Here is a 22,633-nt window from a genome sequence, read left to right on the forward strand (position 1 = left end):
TCTGCTCTTCTGATGGTTTGATATTTTGGCTTTTTTTGATTTTTCTGACTTCACTGAATTTTGAGACGTTGGCGCTTTCAATGTTTTAGATTTTTTTGTTTTTTGAAAATTTTGACATTCTAGATCTTTTTGAAAATGTTCATATTCCACGTTCTCAATATTTTTGGTGTTGTCAAGTTGAAATTGATGCTATTTTTTACGCTTTTCAAGTATATCATGTCTTTATTCCATCTGCCTGGCAGTTTAAAACATTTATCGATTTTTTTGATTGATTTTTGAACTTTGGTTTGACATTTTCCACATCACAGTATTTTACATCCGTCATATTTTGAACGATTTGAATTTTTTGGCGTTTTTATCATTCCACGTAGTGATTTTTATTTGCTTATCTTAATACTTACCAATATCAGTATTTTTTTTTTATTTTCGCTGTATTTCCATTTTTGAGATCTAATCATTTGACATTTAAAAAAATAAAAGGTTTTTTGTGTATTTTACTTTTTTGGAAGTTTTTTGTGTTGACATTTTTTTATTCTGTTTTTATATTTAATTTTAGGTGTTTGTGCCGATGTTGCAGGGTTTTCTTAATTAAATTATTTGATATTTTTAACTTATTGAACTTCTGAATTTTATCTTTTCGTAATCTTCCAAGGAACCTTTTTAACAGTGATTGACATCCGACAACAAAAAACCCCGATCAATGTGCCTGAAATTAGCTACCTTGTGGTCAACCCTCATCCTCCGACTCTTCATGCTTTGACAGAAATTCGGCTTGACAATTACCCACAACTAAAACTGCCAATATTACTTGTCCACCGAACGACTTTCCACCGCATTTGAGACTTGGAAGAGACTTCAAAGACTTCAAAAGTTCCAATTACCGTTACTCTAACGAAAAAGCGCACTCTCTCAACCGCCAACTCTACACACGCACACCCTTTTTTCCGTTTCGGCTCTTCGGCTGGCACTCCGTCGATAAGTTCCTCATTTTAGGATCCCATAAACGATTTTTCCATCGATTCGCTACATTCCTTAGACGGTATTCTATTAAATGCGTTTGTGTTTGGCCACAATTTAATTCAACCGTCGTTTCGTTCGACACTAACGTGTCTTTGAAGACCGCTGGAATTTAATATGTAGCAGGTGGCACCATTAAGTATGCGATACATGTACTCGGTCACTGTTTGCAAATACTTAGGCACATCCATTACGTCTTTATATACCCAATATTGTCGCGAAAATCGACTCGAGGTTATTTCCCGTGTGGTGCTTGGGTCGTGGGAAGAGTGGAAATGGTCGAAGTTCTGGAATTTTGAAATTTTTTCGTTCGTTATGTCGAGGAAAACCGCAATTAGCTTAATATAAAGCAGCGCCGGTACCAAGTTGGTACACTTCCAAATATTAATAAAACCAACTTATTACTTGTTGCCATAAATGTTTAGCTTCTGAGGTGTATAATTATGCCAATACTTAACATTCTATTTCATAGAAGTCATCAACGCGGGCTTAACTATTACTACTTTTCCTATTATCTTTTATTGCAGAACTGAAGTGTTACGCAAGCACTAAATTTTTTATTCATGGCTATATTGGGCTTAATTTTATTTAAGTACGTAGCTGAAATGCCATGATTCGCTTTTAGTGCCAAGAGTAGGTTTAATGTGGCCATAATTCACTAATTAGAGATTCTTGAGAACCTTAAATTAATAGATTTTTTCTGCTTTTGCAGATATACCGACCCAGGTGCCGCCCCTGACGCCTGGCACCAACAAGACCATGGCCGAGGCGCTGAAGGCGTCTTTCGCATCGTGGGAAAAGGAACAAGTCCGATTGAACATAACCAAAGGTAAAACACCCATATGGGTCTATTAAAACGACACACTCTGAGCTAACTGTTTTGATGTTTTTGCGATTTTTGTTCTAGATTTTTTTTTTTTTTTCGATTTACATTTTAGGCTTTTGCCATTTTTACGGGTTTGGTATTATTTGGTGCTTTCGACGTTTCAAAAGTTTACGTTTCTGGAGTGATTTTGGTTCTTTGGGGATTTTTAATTTTTCACAGTTTTTGATATCTGCATTTTCTCTGTCAGTTCTTTTCAGGCCTTGGTTTTTATTTTTGTAACTTTTTTCATTCTTTTTCCATATTTTTACTTACCGAGCGTAAGCGAAATGTGCACAATATGATGATTCTATACTTGTGATTTAATATTTTTTAGATTTTCTTATCTCAAAAAAATGAATGACTGAGAATAAATTATATTGGTTAAATAAAAAATTGCAAAACTGAATACCTTGAAATCTTGCAGACGTTTTAAATTTATTGTAAGCATGTAACCGATTATACTTGTTTATTGCCCCCCAACAAATTGATGACGTCATCTAAAAAATTTTGCGGAATAAATTCTACCCAAAATGTGCAAAATATGATGAGTTTTTACTTGTGATTTATCATTGCATTCATATTTTTTATTTTTAGTCTTATCTTAGCAAGGACCAGCCCCGCCCACCCGCCCACTATTTTCTTAGAACATATGGAATTTGCCAAAATCAGTTTTACCTTAGCAAGTACTAGCCCCGCCCACCCGCCCCCTATTTTCTCAGAGGATTATATCATTTGCCAAAATCAGTCTTATCTTAGCAAATACTAGCATTTTGGCAAATGACAGACGTTTTAAGAAAATAGAGGGCGGGTGGGCGGGGCTAGTACTTGCTAAGACAGGACTTATTTTGGCAAACATACGTTCTGAGAACATAGGGGGTGGGTGGGCGGGGCTAGTATTTGCTAAGATAAGACTTATTTTTGCAAATAACATACCTTCTGAGAAAATAGGGGCGGGTGGGCGGGGTTAGTACTTGCTAAGATAAGACTGATTTTACCTCTATTAATCTTGTAAAAACTTGTTAAATTTAAAAGGTGTTCATAGTAACGAGTTAAATACCTAAATCGGATTCTATTTCCAGAGCGAGGGAAGTTCTGCTGAAACAACTTTTCTCACTTGTAATAATAAAAACGTATCTGAATTTGAAGTATGTGACATTTTTTGCATTTTTTACATTTTCGAAAAGTTTCATATTTTTCACTTTTCTCATTGGCGTTTTAAGTGTTTATAATGTTTATATGTACGTTTTTTTACATATTTGACGCTGACAACATTTTCAGCCGTAGACATTTCTGTATTTTTTTACATTATTTCAATTTTTTTTTTTACTTTTTTGACATTTTAAAGGACAAATGACCTTCTTTTCCGGACGGTTTTGTTGTTTTACTGTACATATTTGAGTTTTTTTTTTAATTAATTTTTTACTTTCTTCTATTTTCAAGGTTTGATTGATGTTTTGGGCCTTCTGAATATTTTTGACCTCGCTGAATTTTGAAACGTTTGAGTTTTCAATAGTTTTCAGTTTTTTACATTTTGAAAATTTTTACGGTTTAGATTTTTTCGAAATTATTCATATTCCATGTTTACAACATTTTTGGAGTTTTCAAGTTTCTATTATTAAAAATGATGACGTTTTTGTGTTCATCTATTCAAAATTGACGTTTTCGAATTTTGTAGTTTTTGGAAGATTTTTTGTCTTTTTAACGTTTTCAATATTTTCTGGTTTGCTTGACATTTTTGGCTTGAACTGGCATGTTTTATATTTTAGTAGCATTTGTGAAATTATTGACAGTTTCCCGTTTTTGAAAATATTGAAGGATTTAGTTTTGACATTTTTGATGGTTTTTACTTTCCAAAATACGAACAACTTTTCTCTCAACGTTTTTACTGTTTCACCATCTTTGAGATTTTTAAAAATTTTCAAAATTTTTCTTCGACTTTCAGGTTTCAGCTTTTCTGATCGTTCGAGGTTTTAGCCTTTTTTTGATATTTTTGACTTCATTGAATTCTGGGACGTTGACGCTTTCAATGTTTTTGATTTTTTTTTACTTTATGAAACATTTTTGGTTTTGTCAAATTTTTATTGTTTAAAAATTGATGTAATTTTTTACGCTTTACAAATTTTTAAGGTTTTTTTTTTATATTTATGCAGGAAATTTTTTCATTTTTGGATTTTTGAAAAAGTTTCTTCACTTTTCTCATTGGCGTTTTAAAAGTGTTTAGATGTGGATTTTTTACATTTTTGACACTTTCAACATTTTTTAAAGAACTCTTTGACCCCCTAGACATTTTTTGACATTATTTCTAAAATTGTTTTCGGTTTAATTTTCGAGATTTTTGACATTTTTGTGGGTTTCGGATGTTTTTGTGCTTTTGACGTTTAAAATTTAGTAACGTTTCTGAAATGATTTTGCTCTATCGGGATTTTCAAATTTTTGTGTTTTTTTTTTGGAATTTTCAGTTTCCATTTTTGACGTTTTTGGCATTTCTGACATTTTTCCGTATTTGGTATTTTTGGTGCTTTCGACGTTTCAAAAGTTTACGTTTCTGGACTGATTTCGGTTCTTGGGGGATTTTTAATTTTTGAGGTTTTTTGACATTTTCTAATTTCCACAACGGCAACAGGTTTTTTTTTGAAATTTCGATTTTCTTTTTTGAGGTTTTTGGCATTTCTGACTTTTTTGTGAGATTAGTATTTTTGGTGCTTTCGACATTTTAAAAGTTTGTAACATTTCTGGAATTTTCAAAATTCTTCCTCAGTCTTAATAATAGAACTCGACAACACCAAAAATGTTGTAAACGTGGTAATTTGAAAACTTTGACTTTTTTGTATTCATCTATTCAAATTGGCGTTTTCGCATTTTTGTAGTTTTTGGTAGATTTTTTTGTCATTTTAACGTTTTCAACATTTTCAAATTGTGTACAGCTCTTAGTGTGCTTGGCATTTTTGGCGTGAACTGGCATGTTTTATATTTTAGTAGCATTTGTGAAATTATTGACATTTTATCGTTTTTGAAAATATTGACGGGTTTAGTTTTGACATTTTTGATGGTTTTTACTTTCCAAAATACGAACAACTTTTCTCTCAACGTTTTTACTGTTTCACCGTATTTGAGATTTTTAAAAATTCTCAATATTTTACTTCTACTTTTAAGATTTTAGCTTTTCTGATCGGTCCGGGTTTTGGCCTTTTTTTTGATATTTTTGACTTCACTGAATTCTGGGACGTCGGCGCTTTCATTGTTTTTCATTTTTTTACTTTATGAAACATTTTTGGTTTTGTCAAATTTTTATTGTTTAAATTGATTTCAGTTTTTACGCTTTACAAATTTTTAAGTTTTTTTTTTTTATATATTTATGCAGAAATTTTTTTCATTTTTGGATTTTTGGAAGGTTTCTTCACTTTTCTCATTGGCGGTTTAAAAGTGTTTAGATGTGGGTTTTTTTACATTTTTGACACTTTCAACATTTTTTAAAGAACTCTTTGAATCCCTAGAGATTTTAGAATTTTTTGACATTATTTCTAAAATTGTTTCCGGTTTAAATTTTCGAGGTTTTTGACTTTTTTGTGGGTTTCGGATTTTTTGTGACTTTGACATTTTAAATTTAGTACCGTTTCTGGAATGATTTCGCTCAATAGGGATTTTCAAATTTTTGTTTTTTTTTTGGAATTTTCAGTTTTCATTTTTGACGTTTTTGACATTTCCGACATTTTTCCGGATTTGGTATTTTTGGCGCTTTCGAAGTTTTAAAAGTTTACGTTTCTGGAGTGATTTCGGTTCTTGGGGGATTTTTAATTTTTGAGGTTTTTTGACATCGCATTTTGAGGTTTTTTAGCGTTTTCTACTTTCCACAACGGCAATAGTTTTTTTTTTTGAAATTTCGATTTTCCTTTTTGAGGTTTTTGGTATTTCTGACATTTTGGTGAGATTGGTATTTTTGGTGCTTTCAACATTTTGAAAATATTGATACATTCAGTTTTGACGGTTTTGAGTTTTTGAAGTTATTGAAGGGTTTAGTTTGGACATTTTTACTTTTCAAAATGCGAACAACTTTCACCATATTTGAGATTTTTGAAATTTTCCAAAATTTTACTTCAACTTTTAAGATTTCAGCTTTTCTGATGGTTTGACGTTTTGGCCTTTTTTTAATATTTTTGTTTGACTTCACTGAATTCTGCTTTTGATTTTGTACTTTATGAAAATTTTGACATTCTTTTTGAAAATGTTCATCTCTTTGACTTTTCTCATTGGCGGTTTAAAAGTGTTTAGATGTAGATTTGTTTATATTTTCGACACTTTCAACATTTTTTAAAGGCAACTCTTTGTGAACCCCTAGACATTTTTGTAATTTTTGACATTATTTCTAGAATTTTTTTCGGTTTAAATTTTCGAGGTTTTTGACATTTTTGTGGGTTTGGCATTTTTTGTGCTTTTGACGTTTAAAAGTTTGTAACGTTTCTGGAATAATTTTGGCTCTGGGGATTTTCAAATTTTTGAGGTTTTTTTTTTGGAATTTTCATTTTCCATTTTTGACGTTTTTGGCATTTCTGGAATTTTTCCGGATTTGGTATTTTTGATGTTTTCAACATTTTTTCCCACATTCCTCGATGTTGATACTTTTCACGTCTTGGATTTTGTTTTCCAACTTAATTTTTAATTTCGACATTTCAAAATTTTTGACTTTTTTGTTTCTGAAAGGTTTCGTATTGGGTTTCCATCATTTTTGAAATAGTAAGGCTTTTAAAATTCTGAAGATGTTTTACATCTTTTTGCATATTTTCTCACTTTTAATATAAAAAAAAGGTATTTTAATTTTGAAGTATCTGACGCTTTTTTACATTTTTGAAAAGTTTCATGCTTTTCACGTTTCTCTTTGACGTTTTAAAAGTGTTTGGAAATTTTTGAAACATACCTCAAAAAATCCCTAGACATTTTTGGATTTTTTGACATTTTCAATAGTTTTCAAATTTTCAATACTTTCAAAAATCTTAAAAATACACCTGAAAGTGTTAAAATTCACATTTTGACGCCCGAAAATTGCTCTAAAAAACCAAATAACTAAAAATTGAGCACATGAAAAAAGTCGTTACACAACAAAGAAAAAATGGAAAATTTGTCATTGTTATTATTGTTATTATTATAAGATTACACAATTGATTATAATGCTTTTTAATTTTCACAAGCTCCTTTTTATAAAATTTTTCCGGATTTAAATTTTTGATGAAGTGTTGTAATAGGGTCCACCTAACGAATGGCTACTTTCAAGTTTTCATAGCCGCTAGAGTACGAAAAAGTAGGTCCGCGCTTCCGTTTGTCTGTGTCAATTTTTATTGGACAAATAATCTGCGTAACTACTAAACTGATTGTCGTTTAACTAAAATTTGTCTGATCATCCCCAACAACTATTTGATGACGTCCCCCCAATTTTTTTATAAACGCCATTTAATTTTTCTTAAATAACTTGTGATTTATGACTTCGCCTTGAGTTTTTACCCGAAGTATTCAAATTTTCGCAAAAAATGCAAAGTTGTATATGTATTAGTAAAAGTGTCCATCGGGCGATTGACTATGTTATGTTTTCTCGACATTTCATGACCCCCCAGAATTCGAAAAAGTAGGTCCCCGTTTCCGTCTGTCTTTCGTCTGTGTCGATTTTTATTGAACGGATAATCTCTGAAACTTGTAACAATCACGAAGTAATTGTTACATTTATTTCGCACTTATTTCAAATTCTTGCGCTTCTTTTTTACTGACATGACGCTTGGCCGTGTAATTGATAAGGCGCGAGGATCAGCGGAAAAAGACACACAAAAAGAGAGGGGTTCCGAAAAAGATTTAAAAATGGTGGCGAGTAATTCTGTGAGCTGAATTTTATTAATAATACCACCTTACAATTATTATACTCTAAAATTAAGTGATTAAAAAGGACCAATAACACCTAGGTAACATTTTTATTTGGTAAAATTAAAATAGATTTCTAATCATTGGGAATTCTCTAGGTCCTTTTTTTATGTCTCATTTGGTGTAATTTTGGCCATGAAGTCAGAGTGTGAACCATCATAGTGTTGCTGCTATACACCCCTGCTTTTGTGTGGACTGGTTCCGTTGAGATCCCGAATCTTATGGGCCGATGGTACGTCTGATATCTTGGTGCTGTCATTGGTGTCATATTGGTGACTCCCTACCAGGCTCTGGAGTCAAGAGAGTCAATTTGAAATAGCCGTGGGATGTGGTAGCTGCCTTTTTTTTTTTTTGATTAGCCCGAGATACCATCCCCTAACAACTATTTGGAGGTATTTACTGTACAATTTATGGTTTATGGTGGCAAAGAGGTCCACAAAATGTGATTGTTATAATTGTTAAGTTATGGTTTTGCCTAGTAGTTATTAATTCGTAGCTTTAATCAATAATTGTTAGTAGGTACGTTAATCATTTAGGAGCATTGTAGAAGGCACTTACCTATTTATGGTTTCGATCCCAGTATTTATAATTAGTTAAGAAATTTATTATAACATACAAGAGTGGCGGCATTGGGAATATCAGTTTTCGTGGCATAAGCACATAAGGTAATCAAGAATCAAGGTAAAGATTGTTTTACCCACTTTGTAAATCTTAAGGGTCGTTTACACGCTTAAGCGTCATGTCATTGCCGATCTAGAGTAAGCCATTCCGGAAGTTCAGTTTCAAAATTATATTGTTATTGCATATTTAAAGCAAGTCATTTCGGAAGTTCAGTTTCAAAATTATATTGTTATTGCATATTTAAAGTAAGTCATTTCGGAAATTCAGTTTCAAAATTATATACATATCAGCGAGTAGGTGTTGTTTCTGTCATTCAACTACCTCTTCTTCCCTCTTCGTCTAAACTTTACTTTTTCATTTTCTCGTCGACATTCTGTCGACTGGCGCCCAAAATATTGTCACCACCCCAAATAATAAAGATCCACGGCCTTGCCCCGATTAAATCTAGCTGCCGGTGCTGTAGTTGACGTCAGACGGGAGTGACGTCACAAACTACTGGACCGATTGTTGTCAAATTTTATATGTGTGATATGAATATCGTGTAGACGGTAAAAAACTCGCCAGACTTTGTCTAATCATCCCCACTAACAGTTTGTCGTCTCCTAAATTTTTTCAGTAAACTCAGATTAAATTCTATTAATAACGTTCTCTTATACTTGTGGTTTATGAATCAACTTTGATTTTTTACCGTAGGCAATAAAATTTTCCTCCTCATCAACTTTACTTTATTCTTACAATGTTACAGCTATCATGTACTTATGGTATATGAATCCGCTTTGAGTTTTTACCCTAAACATTCAAATATTCCCAAGAAAATCCAAAATTGTTTATATTATTAATAGTGTCCATCGGGCGATTGGTACTTTTATGTTTCCTCTACGTTTCATGACCCCCATAGTACGAAAAAGTAGGTCCCCGTTTCCGTCTGTCTCTCGTGTCGATTTTTATTACACAGATAATCTCCGAAACTACTGGACCGATTGTTGTCAAATTTTATATATATGCTATGAACATCAGGTAGACGGCGAAACACTAACCAAACTTTGTCAAATCATCCCCACTGACAGTTTGATGACGTCTTCTAAATTTTTTTAAGTAAACTCAATTTGTATTCTATAAAATAACGTTCTCTTATACTTGTAGTTTATGAGTCCACCTTGTGCTCTAGTTGTCCATACCGCTTACAATAAATACTGCTGTGCTTGTGGTTTATGATTTTCAGCACAATTAATTTACAATTTAAAAAAAATAGATTTGTTCGATTGTCGGACGAAGGAAATTCTGTCTCCCTCATCTTCGACCAAATTTTTAAGTTTATGTATAGTATTTGGATTTTCGAAATTTTTGAAATTAGCTAATATTTTTTGACCATTTGGAAATTTTAACGTTTCACATGAAAGATCAATTTTTAGTCTCTATTAGTTGTATTTTCCTTATTATGTTTGAAACTGCTGAAGAAAAGCGATTTTCAATCGTGCTAAAGAAACAAATATACAGGGTGAATCACTAGAAAGAGAGTCAAAACTCAAGTTGTGTGTGTTTTTTGGAACGACTTAAATAATTTCCAAGGATTGCCAACATGTTCATATCACCTCAAAATTTTGCATGGCCAATGCTATTTTTAAATTTTATAAAACATACTCTTGTAATTGTGGTTTATGAATCCGCCTTTATTTTTTACTCTAGTTGAGTTGCAATATTTTATATATAATAAAATTTAACAAATTCTTTTGAAAAGTAAATATTTCTGGAAGAAAAAAAAATCTTTGTGACCATCAGCATCAAAACTTCATGAGTATGTCACCAATTTTCTGCATAACCAAGCCAAAAATCGCCGATTTCGCAACGCCTTGCGCCGCCTGATTGAAATTCCGCTCACAAGCGACAATGCCTCCCAAAATACCGAAGGGTCATTATTATAATGCGAAACGGTTGAATCGATGCAACCGTGCATACGACTAAAAAAGCCCGTAATGGACGCGTGGGCGTAATAGAGCGGGATACAATTGGTGACCACTCGACCGAACCGCGCTGTATCAAAGTAAAAATCTCTAATTGCATGTGTTTCAACAATGGCGATGCAGTTTGGCTGAAAATAAAAAAATTACACACTCGCGAAGAGTGCCATATCGCATATTATGCGCGTTTCACAATCAAAAGCTGATGGTGTTTATTGACCGGAAAGCGAAAAATGCGCAATGGATTGTTGGGTAACGTTTTGTCTTCGTGGTTTTGCAGAACTTAACCTCACTTTTGGTGGTGGATTCGTAGGGAATCGATGGAGTGATGGAGGTTGCATTGTTCTAATTTTTTTTTGTGACCGACTTACTCGTACTCTCCTAAATTTGGCGCAGAAATAAAAAGTGTTTCAAAGACACACTTCAAAGGACTTGATTAATAGTGGAATATTAAAACGATCTAGTACGTTGCGGCTTTGTGTGAATGCCGCCATATTGATCTATTTAAGCATTGACGCCATTGACATTTTTAATGTAACCTCTTTGCATTTATGTACATGGAATTATTAATAATGATAATTCATGACTTACACTGTTGCGACTTTTATTTCAATTAAATTGATTTGATTGAAATTCAAATTGGATGTAGGGCGTACTTCATCCCCACTAAGAGTGAGATGACGTCACCCCAAAACATCGCTAACTAACTTGTAAAACCTTGTGTTTATTTGCGCAACACTGTAAACACGCCAACCTCTAATCCATCGTAATTAAATCCCAATCAGTACAAGCCACTCGTTTCGTTCGTTTAATAGATGGCTCCCGATAGCTCCCCTACCTAGCTATTTTGCAAAACGGTACACCGATTCCGTGACAATTAAGCTATCACACAATCAGGGGTTAATCAGATGGACAGGAAACGGCGAAAGTTCCGCTCCTATTGAAAACCAGCAAGTGTAACGATGCAGCATCCGCTCTCTAAACCAGCCGATACCGAGTGTTCAATTAAAATCACGTCAAGGGTTCGCCCGAACAGATTAAAAGTGTCAACACGGAGCGGCTCTTTTGATGCGGATGGCCGAGCTAACAGACCAAATGTGTTTGACTTCTCAATATTTGGGCAAACAGCGACATCAGGTGTGAACACCCACGAGGAAACGATTTCCACCGAGCGGAAAACGCGACGGCGACTGAGAAAACTGTTTTATTGTTATTTTTTGAAAGTACTAAGAAACTCGTGTTTTTTTGACTTGTTTTTGAGATATTTAGGGCTAATTTCCGATTTTGAGGTGAAACTAAAACGTTTCTGGTTGCTTGTTCGTGTGCAGCAGATGGGAATTCGAGAAAAAATATTTCAAGCAACTTTCTTCGTTATTTAGTGCCTGAACTTTTTTTCTTCTTCATTATTTCAGTTCGGATTTTTTGACCCTTGTGTATGAGATTGTTGTCCTTGAAAAAAAAACACCATCTTATTTCACTACCTATTGAACACTATTTTTCTGTTCTACAGAGTTGTATTCAATTATTATTGTTCTAGCGTCTAACCACCAATGGCATGACGTCATCTCCAAAATTGAAAATAATAAATCAGTCTTTAATTTTATAAAATAAGATACTCCCAAGTTTTACAATTTTTAATGTTTAGATTTTTCAGTTCTTCGTTTCCTCAATTTTTCAGGTTCTTGATTTTTATTTTTCGTTTTTCCGATTTTTTAATTTCCATTTTCTCGGTTTTATATCACAATTTTTTCGTTTTTTCATTTCCTTTATTTTTTCAATGTTATTTCGATTGTATAATTTTTCGTTTGTTCAACTTTTCAATTTTCAAATTTTCAATCGTCGATTTTTCAATTGTTCGCTTTCCTTTTTTTATACTTCTATTTCGCGATTTTTGGATTTTTTAAGGTTTAATACTTTGATTTTACAATATTTCGTTTTTTCGATATTGTAGTTTTTTCATTTTTTGCTCCGTCGATTTTTCGCTTTTTTAGTTTTTCAAGTTCTTGATTTTCAATTTTAAATTTTTTAAATTTCCGTTTTTTATTTTTGATTTTTTAAATATGTATACAATTTTGCAATTTTCCCATTGTTTCAATCCGAAAAGTTGAAAAATCGAAAAATTGTACATCGAAGAACTGAAGAAACGAAAAATTGAAACATTGAAAAAGTAAAAATCGGGAAACTTAAAATTGGAAAACCTAAAAATTGTAAAATGGAAAAATTATATTATAAAATCGTCAAAATTCAAAAGTAGACAATCATTTTCCCGATTTTTCATTTCCTTTATTTTTTTCATCAATTTTTCAATTTTCAAATTTTCAATCGTTGATTTTACAATTTCTTTTTCCATTTTTTATACTTCCAATTCGCAATTTTTGGATTCCTCGATTTTCCGATTTTATAATGTTTAGTACTTTGATTTTAGAATATTTCGTTTTTTCGATATTGTAATTTTTCAATTTTCAAGAGTCTCAATTTTCAGATTTTTTAAAGTTTTCGTTTTTCATTTTGATTTTTTAATCATAGAATTTTGAAATGTTTCCCTTGTTTTAATCTAAAAAGTTTAAAAATCGAAAAATTGCACATCAAAAAATTGGGAAATCGAAAAATTAAAACTGAAAAATTGTTGCAATTGCAAATGATTTTTATTTTTCATTTTCCCGATTTTTTATTTTTCATTTTGGTTTTTTATCACCATTTTTCGTTTTTTCATGTCTTTTCTTTTTTTTCAACGTCTTTTCGGTTTTATAATTTTCTTGTTTCCTGAATTTTTCAATTTTCAAATTTTCAAGCGTTGATTTTTTCAATTCCTCGTTTTCTATTTTTTATACATTTCGCGATTTTTGGATTCCTCGATTTTCCGATTTTTAAATGTTTAACACTTTGATTTTACAATATTTCGTTTTTTCGATATTGTACTTTTTCACTTTTTAAGTTTCTCAATTTGCAGATTTTTTAAAGTTTTGGTTTATCATTTTGATTTTTTTATTAGACAATTTTGAAATTTTCCTATTGTTTTAATTTGAAAAGTTGAAAAATCGAAAAATTGCACATCAAAAAATTGGAAAATCCAAAAATTGTAAAATCGAAAAATTAAAATCGTCAAAATTCTAAAGTCGAAAAATTATTGCAAATCCAAAATCCAAAAATTGCAAAACTTTTAAATCAGAACATTGAAAAACTAAAAAAATTGAAAAAATAAAGGAAATAAAAACGGAAACGAAAAATTAAAATCGTCAAAATTCTAAAGTCGAAAAATTATTGCAAATCCAAAATCCAAAAATTGCAAAACTTTTAAATCAGAACATTGAAAAACTAAAAAAATTGAAAAAATAAAGGAAATAAAAACGGAAACGAAAAATTGGAAAATCTAAAAATAGAAGAAATGACAAACTGAAAAATGAGGTTGAAAAATAAAAAAATTAGTCTTGAGAAACTCGGCTCGAAAATGTGTAAAATCTAAAAATCGAAAAATTCAAGGTTTGGAAAACTGAAAAATTTTAACAAAAAAAATTGGAAACAAGAAAAAATGAATCGAATCAAAAAATTGGAAAACCCAAAAATTGGAAAACCAAAAAATTATAAAATCGTCAAAATTCGAAAGTCGAAAAACTGCAACTTGAAAAATCAGAAAGTTAAAAATCGAGAAATCGAAAAATTAAAAACCGAAAAATTGAAGAAATGAAATATTTAAGAATCTAATAATTGAAAAATGAAAAATTGCAAAATTGAAAGTTGAAAAATAAAAAAATTAAATCTCGAAAGACTCAAATCGAAAAGTGCAAAATCTAAAATCGAAAAATTCAAAATTTGGAAAACTTAAAAATTGTAAAATGACAGCTCGAAGCTTTATCAAAAAAAATAATGAATCGAAAAATTGGAAAGAAGAAACAATGAATCGAATCAAAAAAATTGGAAAACCCAAAAATTGGAAAACCAAAAAATTATAAAATCGTCAAAATTCGAAAGTCGAAAAAGCGCAACTTGAAAAATCAGAAAGTTAAAAATCGAGAAATCAAAAAATTGAAAACCGAAAAATTAAAAAAACTGAATAAAAATCAAAAACGGAATCGGAAAATTGAAGAAATGAAATATTTAAAAATCTAATAATTGAAAAATGAAAAATTGCAAAATTGAAAGTTGAAAAATAAAAAAATTTGAAAAACTTAAAAATTGTAACATGACAGCTCGAAGCTTTATCAAAAAAAATAATGAAAAATCATACAATTTATGATCCTTCGAATTTTGAATTTTTCGCTTTTTTAATTTTTCAAGTTCCTCATTTCCAATTTTTAGATTTTTTAAAGTTTTTATTTTATAGTTTTTCGTTTTTCATTGATGATGTTTTAATTATACAATTTTCCCATATTTTAATAATTTGAAAAATTGAAACATTGAAAAAGATTTGATGAATCGAATAAAAAAATTGTAAAAACGAAATTATACAGTCGTCAAAATTCGAAAAACCGCCACTTGAAGCAACGAAAAATTAAAAACCAAAAAATTATTCCACATCGAAAATTTCAGAAATCCAAAAATTAAAAAACAGCACATTGAAAAAAAGAAAAATTTTGAAATCAGAGCATTGAACAACTGAAAAATATAAAAAATAAAGCAAATAAAGAAAGGGATACAAAAAATTGCAAATCGAAAAATTGAGGAAATGAAATATTTCAGAATCGAAAAAGTGAAAAATCGCAAAACGAAAAACTGAAAAAATAAAAATTGAAAAAAAAATATATCTCGAGAAATCAAATCGAAAAATTGGAAAGAAGAAAAATGTGAAATAAATCGAATCAAAAAATTGTAAAGCCGAAAAAATGCAACTTGAAAATTGAAAAGTAATAAATCGAGAAATTAAAAACCAAAAAATTATTGCAAATCGAAAAATTCACATTGAAAAAAAGAAAAATTATAAAATCAGGACATTAGACAACTGAAAATTTGAAAAAATAAAGCAAATAATAATCGGAAACAAAAAATTGCAAATCGAAAAATTGAAGAAATGAAATATTTAAGAATTGAAAAAATTGAAAACTGGAGAAATTTTAAACGGAAAAATGGAAAATCTGAACATTGAAGAAAGAAAAAAGTGAAAAATTGAAAAATCGCAAAACGGAAAGCTGCAGAAATGAAAAACTGATAAAAAATAAAAATTGTAAAAGAAAAAAATAAAGTCTCGAGAAACTTGAATCCAAAAATTGTAACAAAAACTCGAAACTTTATCAAAAAAATATTATGAATCGAAAAATTGGAAAGAAAAAAAAAATGAATCGAATCGGGAAATTGGAAAACCTAAAAATTGTGAAAACTGAAAAATTATACAATCGTCAAAATTTTAAAAAGCAACAACTTGAAAAATCGAAAAACTTCACATTGACAAAAGGAAAAATGATAAAATCAGAACATTGAACTGAAAAATTGAAAAAATAAAGAAAATGAAAGATCGAAACGAAAAATTGTAAATATTCCACTTTTTCCATTTTTAATGCGTTTCTCAATTTATGATGCTTCGGATTTTGAATTTTTCGCTTTTTTAATTTTTCAAGTTCTTCATTTTCAATTTTTAGATTTTTTCAAGTTTTCATTTTATACTTTTTCGTTTTTCATTGATGATTTTTTAATTATACAATTTTGCAATTTTCCCATATTTTAATAATTCGAAAAGTGAAAAAACTGAAATATTGAAACATTGAAAAAGAAAAGATGAATCGAATAAAAAAATTGTAAAAAAGAAATTATACAATCGTCAAAATTCCAAAGTCGAAAAAGCGCAACTTGAAGAAAAAGTTAAAAATCGAGAAATGGAAAAATTAAAAACCAAAAAATCATTGCACATCGAAATTTCAAAAATCCAAAAATAAAGAAAATAAAAACGGAAACGAAAAATTGAAAAAACAAAATTTTTAAGAATCAAAATATTGGAAAATGAAAAATTTAAAAATGGCAAACGAAAAGCTGAAAAAAAAATTGAAAAATAAGAAAATCTCGAGAAACTCAAATCGAAAAAGGTCAAAATCTAAAAATTCAAGATTTGGAAAACTGAAAAACTGAGAAATTTTAACACAAAATCTCGAAAAATTGAAGAAACAGAAACAATGAAAAATTGAAGATATCAGCCAAAAATGCTGGAATGTTATTCACACCACTGGTTCCAGATATCCGTAAAAAAATTAAAATTTTATAACAACATTTTACCGCTGAATGCTCTGAAACTTTGTAAAGGTTTTAAGATTATCTGAAGCATGGTAAATGCAAATTTTAATTTATATTTAAAACTGATGACGTCATTGTCAAATAAATCTTTTTTAGAATTGCTTATACAAGTGACTCAAAAAAAGTAGTAAATGAGTCGATTTATTTTACTGCTTAAATCAGGAAAAATCACTCAATGTTCATCTTTAATTAATAATTATGAATCGAAGATACATCTTTCCGATTCCGCGAACTCGTTAAGACTGGTTTCGGTACATTACACCCCCTCCCAGCTCCCTCGGCGACCGATTTTCCGGTCTGCGAATTCCAAGAATCGAATAAACACAAAATTTCCTCGAAATATACAAAATTTTGCTTTTTACTATATATTTTGAAATTATTGTGGACTGATTTAGATGAAATTATAAGATCTCGAATGTGTCAACTTGAATGAATTCATCTATTTATCCCCACAAGGAAATCGATGACGTCGCGTCAAAAATCCACTCAGCACAACGGCCTTCTCGATTTTTTCCATAAATCCGCATGCAAGCATCTTCACTTCCTGAGGGTGCTCTGCACCTCGCCCATAAACTATATTCATTTACCATCATTTACGCATCAGTAGCAGTTAATTACTTGCTGCATGCTTGTACATCATCCTCTGGCCGTAAAAATGTGAAGATGTAAACGTGTTTCGTGCTCACCGATCGTTAGAGACTTATGTCGTCATTAAATAACGTGCTCGACATCCAATTATCTCCACTAGAAGATGAAAGACGTAAACACGAATTATAAAACAATCACAGGTGCTGTTCGGCCGAGGTAAAAAAGCCGCCTTAGAGATGGGAGAGGTGGCGAAATGGGGAGGATCGGGGAAAACTCCGCGGTTTCTCTTTTCGGAGATCAAACCACTCCTTTTCCTTTCGTAAATACACGACGCGCTTTTAAACTTGTCGATTGTTTATATTTTGGTCGTCAACGGGCGAATGTTTACAATGAGCTGTAAAGTGTATTCTGTTAGCTCGTTAAACAGTTGTAAAGTTATTTTCTTTCGGATTAACCTGATCGGGTGAAAATGGACTCCGAATTGTAAAAATCGCTGGAAAATTGTGGCCTTGAGACGCGTCCAATGCGCCCGCCCTCCCCTACCGCGTACTGCATGGTATGTAAGGCCACTGTCGCTTTACCGTGAACATGACGTCACATCATTGTTCGTGCACAACGTAAGCTAATGAGCCCGAATCTGTTTGTCCGAGAGCTCCACTAATAATCGAAATCAAAAACAACAGTTTTGGTGGTTTATGGCTTCCGCCGATTGGAGCAACAAACACGCTTTTTATTGCCGCGAATATTTTAAATTCGGTGCGAATTTGTTATTATAAAAATAGACGAATTTATGGAAGGAAGCACCGCTCGTCTAGGCTGTTAAGTCGGCAAAATGGGCGCATGGGCGAAAATAGGCCGGCCGGTGTCGTTCGCGGAATTTTGATAATAATCAGATGCGCTTCTAGGAATCTGATAAATAAAAATTACAAAAACATGGTGGTGTTTGAACAGGTGGCTGATGCGTTTTGAAAGTGACGTCATCACAGTCGCGGAAGGGAGGCGCGCTCTAGTCCCACTTTTCGGTAATTGCCCATCAGCTACCGCGGCTTATCTCACAAGCACGATCCGGCAAAAAGCGCGTTTTTATTGTCAATCTCCAACGCCTCCTCGCGTTCTTCCAGCTAATAACGATTTTTTGCCCGGTGTAGTTTTCGATCTCTACGTGTATTCATCATTACTTGACAAGGTAATTGCTGGAAAAAACGTAATAGCGATATCGAATTAGTATTATTTAGGCGTAATTAGGACACTAAATGAATTTTTTCGCCGTAATGGTGTGTCTCGTGGAAGTCGGGCCAATTGCTGCTAATTTGGCCCGAATTGAGTCGCAACTTGGGTATTGTTTCTTCGGTGATTATTCTGATTATACGATTTTCACATCGGTAATCGCGGCGTTGCGCAATTTAATGTTTAGAGAGATTAAGGAGGTAGCGAGGTTCCGGGAATTCTAATCTGATAAGGGTTCCTTACGCGAAATTTTGCACTCTCTTAGATAAATTTGTTACAAATGAGGGGTACTGAGACAACCGCGTTACAAAATTTCGAGGTTTATCTGATATCGCGTTTTTGATGTAAGAGTGACACGCTGTCAAAAAGATTGTTTATTTGCACATCGAACACCACACATGATAGTAAAATCAACCTAGCGTCTGACGTTCTTTAATTCGATTTTATTTGAAGAAAATTTCTACACAGTGGGTAAGAATCACTCTAAGTCATTTTTGTATAAATTGTGGTGTTGGTGGCTCTTTACTATGTGAACTTTACGAGATAATTTTATGGTTGTGCACATCTAAAATTTTCCCAGAAAAAATAAATGTTTTAATAAAATGTCGTGGAAATATGAGCGTGGAGAAGAATGCCATAAAACAACCGCAGCTGTTCCACAGAATTGTTCCAATTGAGCACTTGTTCTGATTAGAGTCACTGTTTTTCGAAATTTGTACTTAAAGGTCGATTTTTGCAATTTTGAGGCAAGATCGATATTTCCTTATACAAATTTTCCATTTTGAACATGTCTTAGGTTTCATGTTGTGAAAAGACGTCTACATATTCCAAAACAAAAAGGCAAAATGTAAGCCCGCCCACCCACCCTATCGCAATTGTGATGATTTTTTTTATTCACCGTGAATAAACGTAACGGAGCTTGGCTGCAAAATACTTATTTTTTTACAAGAAATTAAAAAATGTTTTTTCACTAGCAGCCTGGACGCATGCAAATGTCGACTCATTTAGTGGTAGCAAATTCAACTTTTGCTACCACGGGTTCAAAAAGAAAAATTGAGGTTATGTACGCAAAGTTTGATGTAATTATTTCTTAAAAAATGAACAAATGTGTGCTACAAACATTACTTGAATATACGCATGGTAGTTGGTGGATGGTAGAAGATAAAATGATTAACTCAGTGACAAGTATAAACGGTTTTCTTTGTATTGAAGATTTAGATTAAGTTTGATTCGAAATCAAAACAAAATCATGTTGCGTCAAAAAATTGAACATTTATTTTTCAGTTTATTGTCTTATGGTTTCTACTAGTGAAAAAAATAGTATATTAACCACGGTTGCAAAGCCACTTCTAGACCTCGCACTTAGAGCCCTCGACGCTGTGCGTCTCGGGTTCTAATTTGCGCTCGGTCTAGAATGCTTGGCTCTGCAACCTTGGCTAATAATATACTATTTTGAGTATCGGGTTGTTAAAAGAATGCCATATATATTAAGAAAAAAGGCAAAATATAAACCCTGCCTTGATCTTTTTATCCTTAGAAACTTAAAATACGTTTCAAATGGTACATTTTTGTAAGGAAATATGGATTTTGTAATTTGGCTCCGCCCATCGACCTGACAACGAATGAAAAATTCATTACAATTGAGAATTGCGATCGGGGCGGATAGGGGTGGGGCATAATCTTGGGTTTTATTCTTTTCTTAATGTGCATAGTATTCTTTAAACAACACGATACTCAAAAACATGTTGTCAATTTCTCGTAGAGAAATAGGGATTTTGCAGTTAAGCTTCCCCCCTTTGGCTCACAACGAATAAAAAAATCATCACAATCGAGATCGGGTGGGTGGGCGGGGCTTATAATTTCCTTTTTTTGTTGGTATACATGGCCATCTTTTCACAACAAGAAACTGGGACCATAGTGAAAATGGTACATTTTTGCAAGGAAATATGGATTTTGCAATTATGGGGCGAAGCCTAATTCCTTATACAAATTTTCCATTTTTGACATGTTTTAAGTTTCATCTTGTGAAAAGAAGTATACACATTCTAAAAACACAGAACAAAATGTAAGCCCGCCCACCCACCCTATCGCAATTGTGATGATTTTTTTATTCGCCATGAATCAAGGGGACGGAGCTTAACTGCAAAATACTTATTTCTTTACAAGAAATTAAAAATATGTTTTTGAGTATCGTGTTGTTCAAAGAATACTATGTATATTAAGAAAAAAAGGCAAAATATAAACCCCGCCCACCCACCCTATCTCAATTGTAATGATCTTTTTATTCTTAGAAACGTAAAATACTTTGTACGTGGTACATTTTTGTAAGGAAATATGGATTTTGTACTTTGGCTCCGCCCATCGATCTGACAACGAATGAAAAATTCATTACAATTGAGAATTGAGAGCGGGACGGGTATGTGTGAGGCCTAATCTTTGGCTTTATTCGTTTCTTAATATACATAGTATTGTTTAAACAACACGATACTCAAAAACATGTTGTTAATTTCTCGTAGAGAAGTAGGGATTTTGCAGTTAAGCTTCACCCTCTTGGCTCACATCGAATAAAAAAAATCATCAGAATTGAAATCGGGCGGGTGGGCGGGATTTATATTTTGCCTTTTTCAAAATCGACAATTCCTTATAGGTACAAATTTTCCATTTTAAACATGTTTTAAGTTTCATGTTGTGAAAAAAAGTCTACACATATTAAAACAAAGAGGCAAAATGTAAGCCCACCCACCCGCCCTATCCCAATTGTGATGATTTTTTTTATTCGCCGTGAACCAAAAAGATGGAGCTTAACTACAAAATATTTAATTCTTTACAAGAAATTAAAAAGATGTTTTTGAGTATCGTCTTGTTTACAGAATCCTATGTGTATTAAGAAAAAAAGACAAAATATAAACCCCACCCACCCACCCTATCTCATTTGTAATGATGTTTTTATTCTTAGAAACTTAAAATACCTTTAAAATGGTAAATTTTTGTAAGGAAGTATGGATTTTGTAGTTAGGCGCCACCCCTAGATTTGTCAACGAATGAAAACTTCATTACTATTTAGATCGGGGCAGGTATCGGTGGGGCTTAATCTTTGCCTTTAATTTTTTGTTAATATACTAAATAATAAGGATTTTGCAATTAAATTCCACTGCTTTGGTTCTCGATGATTTAAAAATCATCACAACAGTGATAGGGCGGGTGGGCGGAGCTTATAGTTTGCCTTTTCTCTTAAAATACGTAGTCGTCTTTTCAGAACAAGAAACTTAAAACAAGTTTCAAATGGTAAATTCTTGTAGACAAGTATGGATCTTGCAATTAAGCCCCGCCCGTCGATCTGACAACGAATGAAAAATTCATTATAACTGAGAATTGAGATCGGGGCGGGTATGGGTGGGATCTAATCTTTGCCTTTATGCGTTTCTTAATATACATAGAATTCTTTAAACAACACCATACTCAAAAATATGTTGTTAACTTCTTAAGAGAACTAGGGATTTTGCAGTTATGCTTCGCTCCCTTGGCTCACAACGAATAAAAAAATCATCACAATTGAGATCGGGTGGGTGGGCGGGGCTTATATTTTTCCTGTTTTTTTGTTAGTATACATAGCCATCTTTTCACAACAAGAAACTTAGAACTTGGTTAAAATGGTACATTCTTGCAAGAAAGTTTGGATTTTGCAATTATGGGGCGAAGCCTAATTCCTTATACAAATTTTCCATTTTTAACATGTTTTAAGTTTCATGTTGTGAAAAGAAGTCTACACATATTAAAACAAAGAGACAAAATGTAAGCCCGCCCACCCACCCTATCGCAATTGTGATGATTTTTATTATTCGCCGTGAACCAAGAGGGTGGAGCTTAACTGCAAAATATTTAATTTTTTACAAGAAATTAAAAACATGTTTTTGTATTGTTTACATAATCCTAAGTGTATTAAGAAAAAAAGACAAAATATAAGCCCCGCCCACCCACCCCATCTCAATTGTGATGATTTTTTTTCTTCTCAGAAACTTGAAACACGCTCGAAATGGTAAATTTTTATAAGGGAATATGGATTTTACAATTAGGCTCCGCCCCTAGGTCTGACAACGACTAAAAACTTCATTACTTCATTATTTAGATCAAGGCAGATATGGGTGGAGCTTAATCTTTGGCTTTGATTTTTTCTTAATGTACATCGTATTCTTTGAATAAAACGATACGCAAAAATATGTTTTTAATTTCACGTAGAGAA

General features: G+C 32.1%; 1 protein-coding gene across 1 annotated transcript in view; it reads left to right on the forward strand.

Moving 5' to 3' along the window:
• Positions 1 to 22,633, forward strand: part of LOC135126198 (ETS-like protein pointed) — a 239,400-nt gene that overhangs the window by 173,552 nt on the left and 43,215 nt on the right. Inside the window, exon 4 of the mRNA XM_064052063.1 lies at positions 1,730 to 1,846. Within this exon, the coding sequence (XP_063908133.1) occupies positions 1,730 to 1,846 (117 nt within the window). The remainder of the gene's footprint in view (positions 1 to 1,729; positions 1,847 to 22,633) is intronic.

This window comes from Zophobas morio, unplaced genomic scaffold, assembly GCF_036711695.1.
Source record: "Zophobas morio isolate AGI-343-1 ecotype UQ-CSIRO unplaced genomic scaffold, CSIRO_AGI_Zmor_V1 ptg000010l, whole genome shotgun sequence".
Taxonomy (NCBI): domain Eukaryota; kingdom Metazoa; phylum Arthropoda; class Insecta; order Coleoptera; family Tenebrionidae; genus Zophobas; species Zophobas morio.